Source organism: Salmo salar, unplaced genomic scaffold, assembly GCF_905237065.1.
Source record: "Salmo salar unplaced genomic scaffold, Ssal_v3.1, whole genome shotgun sequence".
Lineage (NCBI taxonomy): Eukaryota > Metazoa > Chordata > Actinopteri > Salmoniformes > Salmonidae > Salmo > Salmo salar.
The window spans coordinates 335,539-348,195 of NW_025550923.1; the positions used below are offsets into that span (position 1 = coordinate 335,539).

At 40.2% G+C, this 12,657-nt stretch overlaps 2 protein-coding genes across 2 annotated transcripts in view; one reads left to right on the top strand and one right to left on the bottom strand.

Moving 5' to 3' along the window:
• The window catches only part of tmbim4 (transmembrane BAX inhibitor motif containing 4), a 41,017-nt gene extending 32,735 nt beyond the window's left edge, over positions 1-8,282 (bottom strand). The window contains exons 1-6 of the mRNA XM_045714028.1: positions 8,037-8,282; positions 7,669-7,777; positions 6,222-6,327; positions 5,996-6,029; positions 5,304-5,421; positions 3,792-3,837 (exon numbers count right to left, since the gene is read on the bottom strand). Of these exons, the coding sequence (XP_045569984.1) occupies positions 3,792-3,837; positions 5,304-5,421; positions 5,996-6,029; positions 6,222-6,327; positions 7,669-7,777; positions 8,037-8,130 (507 nt within the window). The 5' untranslated portion in view covers positions 8,131-8,282. The remainder of the gene's footprint in view (positions 1-3,791; positions 3,838-5,303; positions 5,422-5,995; positions 6,030-6,221; positions 6,328-7,668; positions 7,778-8,036) is intronic.
• Positions 8,283-9,207: 925 nt separating this feature from the next.
• On the top strand, positions 9,208-12,326 carry LOC100136933 (beta-2-microglobulin). The gene is given in 4 exon segments (NM_001123699.1): positions 9,208-9,334; positions 10,083-10,355; positions 11,340-11,379; positions 11,502-12,326. Coding segments are annotated over 3 exon segments (351 nt in total). The 5' UTR covers positions 9,208-9,270; the 3' UTR covers positions 11,354-11,379; positions 11,502-12,326.
• Positions 12,327-12,657: the final 331 nt, after the last annotated feature.

Sequence of the window (12,657 nt, forward strand, 5' to 3'; positions counted from 1 at the left end):
GAAGGAAACCGCCTCTACTGTAGTAACCACTACCTGAAGGAAACCGCCTCTACTGTAGTAACCACTACCTGAAGGAAACCGCCTCTACTGTAGTAACCACTACCTGAAGGAAACCGCCTCTACTGTAGTAACCACTACCTGGAAACCGCCTCTACTGTAGTAACCACTACCTGGAAACCGCCTCTACTGTAGTAACCACTACCTGGAAACCGCCTCTACTGTAGTAACCACTACCTGGAAACCGCCTCTACTGTAGTAACCACTACCTGAAACCGCCTCTACTGTAGTAACCACTACCTGAAACCGCCTCTACTGTAGTAACCACTACCTGGAAACCGCCTCTACTGTAGTAACCACTACCTGAAACCGCCTCTACTGTAGTAACCACTACCTGAAACCGCCTCTACTGTAGTAACCACTACCTGAAACCGCCTCTACTGTAGTAACCACTACCTGAAACCGCCTCTACTGTAGTAACCACTACCTGAAACCGCCTCTACTGTAGTAACCACTACCTGAAACCGCCTCTACTGTAGTAACCACTACCTGAAACCGCCTCTACTGTAGTAACCACTACCTGAAACCGCCTCTACTGTAGTAACCACTACCTGAAACCGCCTCTACTGTAGTAACCACTACCTGAAACCGCCTCTACTGTAGTGACCACTACCTGAAACCGCCTCTACTGTAGTGACCACTACCTGAAACCGCCTCTACTGTAGTGACCACTACCTGAAACCGCCTCTACTGTAGTGACCACTACCTGAAACCGCCTCTACTGTAGTGACCACTACCTGAAACCGCCTCTACTGTAGTAACCACTACCTGAAACCGCCTCTACTGTAGTGACCACTACCTGAAACCGCCTCTACTGTAGTAACCACTACCTGAAACCGCCTCTACTGTAGTAACCACTACCTGAAACCGCCTCTACTGTAGTAACCACTACCTGAAACCGCCTCTACTGTAGTAACCACTACCTGAAACCGCCTCTACTGTAGTAACCACTACCTGAAACCGCCTCTACTGTAGTAACCACTACCTGAAACCGCCTCTACTGTAGTAACCACTACCTGAAACCGCCTCTACTGTAGTAACCACTACCTGAAACCGCCTCTACTGTAGTAACCACTACCTGAAACCGCCTCTACTGTAGTAACCACTACCTGAAACCGCCTCTACTGTAGTAACCACTACCTGAAACCGCCTCTACTGTAGTAACCACTACCTGAAACCGCCTCTACTGTAGTAACCACTACCTGAAACCGCCTCTACTGTAGTAACCACTACCTGAAACCGCCTCTACTGTAGTAACCACTACCTGAAACCGCCTCTACTGTAGTAACCACTACCTGAAACCGCCTCTACTGTAGTAACCACTACCTGAAACCACCTCTACTGTAGTAACCACTACCTGAAACCACCTCTACTGTAGTAACCACTACCTGAAACCGCCTCTACTGTAGTAACCACTACCTGAAACCGCCTCTACTGTAGTAACCACTACCTGGAAACCGCCTCTACTGTAGTAACCACTACCTGAAACCGCCTCTACTGTAGTAACCACTACCTGAAACCGCCTCTACTGTAGTAACCACTACCTGGAAACCGCCTCTACTGTAGTAACCACTACCTGGAAACCGCCTCTACTGTAGTAACCACTACCTGAAACCGCCTCTACTGTAGTAACCACTACCTGAAACCGCCTCTACTGTAGTAACCACTACCTGAAACCGCCTCTACTGTAGTAACCACTACCTGAAACCGCCTCTACTGTAGTAACCACTACCTGAAACCGCCTCTACTGTAGTAACCACTACCTGAAACCGCCTCTACTGTAGTAACCACTACCTGAAACCGCCTCTACTGTAGTAACCACTACCTGGAAACCGCCTCTACTGTAGTAACCACTACCTGGAAACCGCCTCTACTGTAGTAACCACTACCTGAAACCGCCTCTACTGTAGTAACCACTACCTGAAACCGCCTCTACTGTAGTAACCACTACCTGAAACCACCTCTACTGTAGTAACCACTACCTGAAACCACCTCTACTGTAGTAACCACTACCTGGAAACCGCCTCTACTGTAGTAACCACTACCTGAAACCGCCTCTACTGTAGTAACCACTACCTGAAGGAAACCGCCTCTACTGTAGTAACCACTACCTGAAGGAAACCACCTCTACTGTAGTAACCACTACCTGAAACCACCTCTACTGTAGTAACCACTACCTGAAACCGCCTCTACTGTAGTAACCACTACCTGAAACCACCTCTACTGTAGTAACCACTACCTGAAACCGCCTCTACTGTAGTAACCACTACCTGAAACCACCTCTACTGTAGTAACCACTACCTGAAACCGCCTCTACTGTAGTAACCACTACCTGAAACCGCCTCTACTGTAGTAACCACTACCTGAAACCACCTCTACTGTAGTAACCACTACCTGAAACCGCCTCTACTGTAGTAACCACTACCTGAAACCGCCTCTACTGTAGTAACCACTACCTGAAACCGCCTCTACTGTAGTAACCACTACCTGAAACCACCTCTACTGTAGTAACCACTACCTGAAACCGCCTCTACTGTAGTAACCACTACCTGAAACCACCTCTACTGTAGTAACCACTACCTGAAACCACCTCTACTGTAGTAACCACTACCTGAAACCACCTCTACTGTAGTAACCACTACCTGAAACCGCCTCTACTGTAGTAACCACTACCTGGAAACCACCTCTACTGTAGTAACCACTACCTGGAAACCACCTCTACTGTAGTAACCACTACCTGAAACCACCTCTACTGTAGTAACCACTACCTGAAACCACCTCTACTGTAGTAACCACTACCTGAAACCACCTCTACTGTAGTAACCACTACCTGAAACCACCTCTACTGTAGTAACCACTACCTGAAACCACCTCTACTGTAGTAACCACTACCTGAAACCACCTCTACTGTAGTAACCACTACCTGAAACCACCTCTACTGTAGTAACCACTACCTGGAAACCACCTCTACTGTAGTAACCACTACCTGAAACCACCTCTACTGTAGTAACCACTACCTGAAACCACCTCTACTGTAGTAACCACTACCTGAAACCACCTCTACTGTAGTAACCACTACCTGAAACCACCTCTACTGTAGTAACCACTACCTGAAACCACCTCTACTGTAGTAACCACTACCTGAAACCACCTCTACTGTAGTAACCACTACCTGAAACCGCCTCTACTGTAGTAACCACTACCTGAAACCACCTCTACTGTAGTAACCACTACCTGAAACCACCTCTACTGTAGTAACCACTACCTGAAACCACCTCTACTGTAGTAACCACTACCTGAAACCACCTCTACTGTAGTAACCACTACCTGAAACCACCTCTACTGTAGTAACCACTACCTGAAACCACCTCTACTGTAGTAACCACTACCTGAAGGAAACCACCTCTACTGTAGTAACCACTACCTGAAACCACCTCTACTGTAGTAACCACTACCTGAAGGAAACCACCTCTACTGTAGTAACCACTACCTGAAACCACCTCTACTGTAGTAACCACTACCTGAAACCACCTCTACTGTAGTAACCACTACCTGAGAAACCACCTCTACTGTAGTAACCACTACCTGAAACCACCTCTACTGTAGTAACCACTACCTGAAACCACCTCTACTGTAGTAACCACTACCTGAAACCACCTCTACTGTAGTAACCACTACTTGAAGGAAAACAGATTTGAACAGTAAACAGAAACTGTAAAAAGGACGAAACTCACCTTCATGAAACCAGCGATGATCAGGATCCACAGGCCGGAGAACAGTCTGGAACACAGTGAAGATTCAGATTCTGTTCCTAGTGTTCCACCAGCGGCTACCTATTACACGTTGTCTGTAGTTGACAACCATACAGTTGTGGATACAGCTGTGTGTGAATCTTTATCAAGAAGGGGCGTTAGTGGCTCCTATGGTCGTTGTCATCAAGACAGCACTTACAAACCTGAGACCATGCTTGGTGTTTAGAAATAACCTCTAAAAATACATAGGTAATGTATCTGTAACCGTGTAGCAGCTATAATAAATAGTTCATATATCTGTAGCAGCTATAATAAATAGGTAATATATCTGTAGCAGCTATAATAAATAGTTAATATATCTGTAGCAGCTATAATAAATAGGTAATATATCTGTAGCAGCTATAATAAATAGGTAATATATCTGTAGCAGCTATAATAAATAGGTAATATATCTGTAGCAGCTATAATAAATAGTTAATATATCTGTAGCAGCTATAATAAATAGTTAATATATCTGTAGCAGCTATAATAAATAGTTAATATATCTGTAGCAGCTATAATAAATAGGTAATATATCTGTAGCAGCTATAATAAATAGTTAATATATCTGTAGCAGCTATAATAAATAGTTAATATATCTGTAGCAGCTATAATAAATAGGTAATATATCTGTAACAGTGTAACAGCTATAATAAATAGTTAATATATCTGTAACAGCTATAATAAATAGGTAATATATCTGTAACAGCTATAATAAATAGGTAATATATCTGTAACAGCTATAATAAATAGGTAATATATCTGTAGCAGCTATAATAAATAGGTAATATATCTGTAACAGTGTAACAGCTATAATAAATAGGTCATATATCTGTAGCAGCTATAATAAATAGGTAATATATCTGTAACAGCTATAATAAATAGGTAATATATCTGTAGCAGCTATAATAAATAGGTAATATATCTGTAACAGTGTAACAGCTATAATAAATAGGTCATATATCTGTAACAGCTATAATAAATAGGTAATATATCTGTAGCAGCTATAATAAATAGGTAATATATCTGTAGCAGCTATAATAAATAGGTAATATATCTGTAACAGCTATAATAAATAGGTAATATATCTGTAGCAGCTATAATAAATAGGTAATATATCTGTAACAGCTATAATAAATAGTTAATATATCTGTAGCAGCTATAATAAATAGGTAATATATCTGTAACAGTGGAACAGCTATAATAAATAGGTCATATATCTGTAGCAGCTATAATAAATAGGTAATATATCTGTAACAGCTATAATAAATAGGTAATATATCTGTAGCAGCTATAATAAATAGGTCATATATCTGTAACAGTGAGCTGCTAACAGGTACGTTTGCATCCAAAATGGAACCCTGACGCTATTCCCTACATAGTGCACTACTATTGAAAAAGAGGGTGTTATTACAGACACAGCCAGGTCTACGACAGGAGTTTAAGGCCTCTTACCCAGCTCCCAGTTTACTGAAGTCTCTCTTAGACTGGAAGGTGTAGGCAGTCAGCCCAAGGAACACAGCGGCTGTGAGGAAGAAGGCCTGGAGCACGATGGAGTACTCATAGAAGGTCACTACAGAGACAACAACACAAACACATGCCTGATTCACAATGTATAGGAGGGAACAAACAACGTGGACTGCGTCTGAAATTGAAACGTATTTCCTAAAAGGGCACTAATTAGTGCACCCTATTCCCTATAAAGGGCACTAATTAGTGCACCCTATTCCCTATAAAGGGCACTAATTAGTGCACCCTATTCCCTATAAAGGACACTAATTAGTGCACCCTATTCCCTATAAAGGACACTAATTAGTGCACCCTATTCCCTATAAAGGACACTAATTAGTGCACCCTATTCCCTATGAATAGGATGCCATGTCGGATGCAGGCAGGGAGTGTAGCCTGTGGTGTTGCTATGGAAACACTGTAGAGGGTCGATATTTCCTGAGGGGAATAATAAGCTATGAATAATCATATTACTAATGAGATCAGAGGTGTCTCACAGTAGATGAACTAATTTATTATTTATTGAGACATGAATAGAATGAATTGGATGTAATTTATATAGAGGCGGTGGATATTTTGAACTAAACATAAAATAAGTTTTCAAAAGATGAATCAACATCAATCAAAGCAGAACTCACCTGCAGTAGCAACAGACACCGACTCCAACAGAGTCTGAAAGACAGAAAGAAAACAATGTTAGGTTAAACAAATTCATTACATAGTGAACTACTTTTAACCGGGGCCACTATTCCCTATATAGTGCACTACTTTTGACCAGAACCCTATGGGCCCTGGTCAAAAGTAGTGCACTATATAGGGAATAGGGTGCCGTTTGGGACGCAACCTGTGCAAACCAGAACTTACGAATGCGGCAAGCAGGTATAGGTTAATGGGGTGTTGATGTCTGTAGAAGGCCAGGGCAATGATCAACACCAGGGAGCCAATGGCTGACATCAACACAACCGCTGGACTGTGGGGGACAGAACCAATGAGAGAGTCAGAACCAAGCCAAGCCAACCAGGCAGCGTGTTGGACAGATTATACTATTGCACATCTGGTTGGGCTCTTGTCACTTGCATAATCCATTGAAAGTTCCATAAGGAGTTGGCAAGACGGCAGACACAGACTGACACCCAGGCTGGAGAGATTAGTATAATAGTAATTTGATGTCATCGTAGCCAAAATACATGTCTCCTTACAGTATATGAATACATGCACAATACTGGTGTATAGGGCTATTTAGGGGGTGGAGGATTGGCATACATTCATTTTCCCCCCAAAAAATGTACGCCTATTTTAATGTTTTTGGCTGTTATTTGATTTTTTTCCTGACGGTCTTCATCCATTATCGTTACAGCCCTAGTGGAGTATGCATTCAACTATCTGAATTTACTAATATCTATCATAACGATATCATTACCCAGATGGGTATCATTTACTAATATCAATCATAACAATATCATTACCCAGATGGGTATCATTAACTAATATCCATCATAACAATATCATTACCCAGATGGGTATCATTAACTAATATCCATCATAACAATATCATTACCCAGGTGGGTATCATTTCCTAATATCCATCATAACAATATCATTACCCAGGTGGGTATCATTTACTAATATCCATCATAACAATATCATTACCCAGGTGGGTATCATTTACTAATATCCATCATAACAATATCATTACCCAGGTGGGTATCATTTACTAATATCCATCATAACAATATCATTACCCAGGTGGGTATCATTTCCTAATATCCATCATAACAATATCATTACCCAGGTGGGTATCATTTACTAATATCCATCATAACAATATCATTACCCAGGTGGGTATCATTTACTAATATCCATCATAACAATATCATTACCCAGGTGGGTATCATTTGTGGAATGTTCCAACAGGAATCTGTTCCAGAAACTTTGTAAATAACAAGGATGCCAACAAACAACACATACAAAGTAGTATGATCAATTCACCTAGCTGACTAGCTGCCGAATAGGCATCAACTCACCACGTAGCTTATTCTTAATGTTTGTCCATAGGCTACCAGAGAGAGGACAGACACTTTTCCAGAATAAACGTGGTGAGTTAAAAAAGTAATGAAATAGCCCACCCTCTACCTGGTATCTTATTCTGCCGATATACCTCTTTGTATACGTTGTTTGTTGGCAACGTTTTTGAAACAGATTCCCGTTGGAACATTCCACAAATTATACCCACCCTCATTACCCTTCTACCACAGTGTTTCCCAGATATGCCCATTGAATGATGCAGGCCTACTAATAGTTCACAATTTACCTTGAATGGACAAAGTCCTTGATGGTGTCACAGAACATGAAGAGAGCAGAAGTAGCCGTGGTCAGGATGATCTGAAGAGACAGGATGGTGTACACCTTGCGCAGGAAATCTGTTCCGGGGAGAGAGAATAAATAGATAGACAGCTAAGTAGGCTTATTGAAATCATGATTTATTTAATTAAATTCTATAGCAGCAGATTTATTTGATTCTGTCATTTAGTTAGTTACCACCACAATAAATATCACATAGTTTTATTTCATTTGGCAAGGCATGATCTAGACATATTGATAAGATGGCTTGCTAGTTAGCAACCATCATCGGCTAGGCTAGCTAGCTAGGTAAATAGACTAGAACGGGTCTTCTCTTACCCATCCGGATTTGCACACTCGCAGTCGCAACGTTTGTCCCATAGTTGAAATCATCTTCAATTGAAGACCTAGGATATTTTTCAGGTGTAGTCATCTTGATCCAGCTTTAATTCAGACTAAAATACTGTGTGATGTTTTCTGTTTTGGGCCCTTGCACAGCTGTTCCTGTTGACGTGCGTCAGTTCACTCCACTTCCGGCTTCCGGCTTGGTTTGTCATGTGACATGTCTCGTGATTTCTGTGAAACCTGCAATAGCACAACACACCACCTACTGTTGACAAAGGGTCATTTTCAGGGAACTATTAAAGCGGTAGAGTAGACTATGCTCAACTTTATGCTAAAACTCAAAACAAAAACCTTAATTAAAAGAGGTATGTGTATTGTGGCCTAGGGTGGTCTAGTGGTCTATGCCGCACGTCTACGGTGTCGGCCTGGGTTCAAATCCGGCGTACTGCCTGATATAAACTATCTTTCCCCACTGTCATCCTCACTCTGTTCAATAAAATCTGAAAATACCGTATAAATACACATATATTTTTAAAGAGATACATGCATTGTTATATTGGATTAAGTAATGGTGTGTAACCATTCTAGCAACTTTTCACTGTAATGACTAATATATTTGGGCTCCCGAGTGGCGCAGCAGTCTAAAGGTACTGCATCTCAGTGCAAGAGTCCCTGGTTCGAATTAAGGCTGTATCACATCCCATAGGGCGGCGCACAATTGGTCCCAGCGTCGTCCGGGTTTGGCCGGGGTAGGCCGTCATTGTAAATAAGAATTTGTTCTTAACTGACTTGCCTAGTTAAATAAAGTTTCAATAAATACAAATTACAATTAGATCAACAGAGACACAAAATATTGAAAAGGCAAAACAACTATTCTATTCTATATTTTTTGATTCTCAAAACGGATGCCTAGGTGAAATAACATTATCTCATGACATACATGTTAAATCGAAATTGTTATTATGGTAGCTCGCCTGGATTTCAGGTTATTTCCAGACTATAGTCCTCCCCAATAAACTACCTAACCTGTGAGGCTTTCTTTAGCCTAACAACAGAAATATACCACTTTTGATTGGCTTTTAAAATAGAGAGGAGGCGGTCCTGGAGAGCATTTATACGACTATCTGCCTTACTTTCAGTTAGGTTATTTCCACAGACAGACACAGACAGACCGATCTGTCCATTATCTAGTTTAGTTGACTACGAATAATTCCGAATTAGACCAAATATGAAGTCTATTCTGTCAATCGTTGTACTTGTGCTCATTTACAGCGCGGTGGAGTCCAAAGAATGTAAGTGTCTTGTTTTATAAAGTCACCGCAACGTTTGGAAAAGCACGTCTTTATCGATTTCTTACCATCAGTTTGTTTGTACGCTATTTATATTTTAGTTGTACGTTTTTTACTAGGATATTTATTTAAATACCAAATGTATACTTTTGTTGTTTATATAACACTGTTTCTTGTAAACCCTACATTGTCATATCATGTGGGACGAAGGACACCACAACCTCCAGCCCTAGCTAAATCATTTGCATTAACCTTTTGCCATTTTTGCCAGATAATCGTTATTTCTACATCCTAATCATTGATTGTTTATGTAGGCCTGGCCTGTAACTTGTTGTGAGATGTGTGATGAGCATGTCACCTAATGTAAAGTTTTTAACGTGACCAGAATGTAACGTTAAGGGATTGTTTCAGTAGATAGGTTATAGACTACCTTGTATAGACCAACAATGACGCCACATTTTGTTATGGTTGGAAATCCCCTCCAGATTTTACTTTCACTTTTAATGAAATGGCTGCTGTCTTTGGCAGTCAGTATGGTTCCAGAGCCATAATAAATGGCTGATAACTCAGACCTTTTTCCCTAAGTGCACTTTGCTAGGAAATAACTTTGTTAAAATATATATAGCCTACCTGTGTGAAATGTAAATTAATATATTTATGTATTCCAATACCTACAAATGGCATAATTTAAACTTTAACTGATGAAAACCTATGAATCTTCCTGTGGCATTTCCTTTCGTATTTCTACCAGCTCCCCCCAAGGTGCAGGTGTACAGCCGTAACCCTGGCAACTTTGGAGATAAGAATACCCTGATCTGTCACGTGAGTGGCTTCCACCCCCCTGACATCAGCATCCAGCTCCTGAAGAATGGTGTGGAGATCCCAGACGCCAAGCAGACAGACCTGGCCTTCGAACAGGGATGGCAGTTCCACCTCACCAAGAGTGTTGGATTCACACCAGACAGCGGAGAGGAGTACACCTGCAGAGTCCGCCACCTGAAGAATCTGAAGACCTACACCTGGGGTGAGTTACTAGTGTAGTTAGTAGTTAGAGGAGTACACCTGGGGTGAGTTACTAGTGTAGTTAGAGGAGTACACCTGGGGTGAGTTACTAGTATAGTTAGTAGTTAGAGGAGTACACCTGGGGTGAGTTACTAGTATAGTTAGTAGTTAGAGGAGTACACCTGGGGTGAGTTACTAGTATAGTTAGTAGTTAGAGGAGTACACCTGGGGTGAGTTACTAGTATAGTTAGTAGTTAGAGGAGTACACCTGGGGTGAGTTACTAGTATAGTTAGTAGTTAGAGGAGTACACCTGGGGTGAGTTACTAGTATAGTTAGTAGTTAGAGGAGTACACCTGGGGTGAGTTACTAGTATAGTTAGTAGTTAGAGGAGTACACCTGGGGTGAGTTACTAGTATAGTTAGTAGTTAGAGGAGTACACCTGGGGTGAGTTACTTAGTATTTCCACCTCCTTGATTAACCCTGGCTCCTGTGTTTGTGTGACTGTCACCTGCAGAAGCCAACCACTAGACCTGGGCCCTGTACAGAAGCCCCTACTCCCTAGAGTCACTTGTGGAGAACTGAAAGGATTTGGTTTAGGTTGAACCTGTCCTTCTGATAGGCTAGGTGGAATTTTCTTGACATATTGACTACAATTCAAGTTTGTACTTTATTTGTCCCAGAGAGGGCAGTTGGTTTTGTAGCAGAGGAGCACGTGACATAAAAATCATATCAAATCTACATGGATTACAATGCTACTGAGTACAGTGGGCTAGTACATCAGTCATGAGCTGACTGGCCTATCCTCTCACATCCACAAGTTTCTAGGGAGGAAGTACAGGGGTTGTTTCTGGACAGGGCCGTGGAGAGCTAGGTGCATTATGTGGTCATTGATTTAGATACCAATTGATGAGCCATTAGTTACACTAAGAGACTGATATCATGTAGACATGTAGTTTGTGGAAATCTGTAAAACAGTAACAATGCTTTCTTTGTTGTTTTCTCCAGAGGCAGATATGTAAGGATCTGTCTGGAGCAGGACTTAATGGTAGGTATTCAGCTGAATTTATTTACATTTATTTGTTGAAACTGTATCTAATTACATTAACTGTAACTTAACTAGATTAAATCAGAATTAAAACTCATACCTTTACCCTTCTTTCTTAACAGGCGGCCATTCCATCTGGGGTTGTCCAATCCGTGCCAGCCTTAAACTAGACCTGAGATGACTAACTTGGGCTTTTGTTTTCATTTTTGGTAACACTTTGTGCGACGGTGCCAGTTTCAAGGGTTTTGAATTGAAAATCATTACTAAACACTTAGACACAAAATTATTAGATTTTGGGCAAGCTATTGTTAATTGACAAATGGCACAGCTTCTGATGAACATTCTCATTCTCTTTTAAAACAAAGGCTTTATCAAGTATTTTATTTTTAGATTAAGAAAACCTTTAATTTCCTTGAAATTGGTACCATTAGATTTGAACACTTTCTCAAAATGGAAATAAATTAACTCCATAACTTGCACTATTTGAATGTGGTTTTAGCTATAAAGTCTGATATTTGATCAGCATTTTATTTTTTTAAGTCCAAATTATTTTTAGAGGAAGCCCATGTGATATGTATTTGTGTGACCTGTAAATATCAACGTTCATTTTGGTTTGAAGTCATTTATCAATATAACATCTAATCTTCTGTCTATCCTTCAACATTCCTGTAAATGACCAATTATCAACAGTAATAAATGGGGTCTTTTTACAGGCACATTTTGCTAAGTAGAGAACTGTATTTTCATTACTTAAAAAAAAAGATATGTTCTGTCTTTCGGTGTATTATACAACACTTTTCTGTTCCGTTTGATAAAAAAATTAATGGTAAACCACTGACATCGGACAACTATTTGACTAAATATTTTTAATTTAAAGAAATACAAAATCATTGTGACCAAAAATGCACTTTTTATGATATTTCTTGATTAAATGTCTCTAACTGTAAGAACTTGTTGTGATCGACTCAGTAATGTTCAAAAGTCCATTTTGATAAGTTATATTAATCATTCAATCAGTAATGTACTTGTAATAAGCTACTCACATTAGAGGTCGACCGATTAATTGGAATGTTCGATTAATTAGGGCCGATTTCAAGTTTTCATAACAATCGGTAATCGGTATTTTTGGGCACCGATATGGCAATTTTTTTTTTTTTTATTTTTTTTTTTATTAATTATTATTTTTTGTTTTTATTTGTATTTTTTTTTTAAATTTAATATTAAACATTTTTTTTGTTTGTCTGCAAGGCAGTTAAGAACACATTCTTATTTTCAATG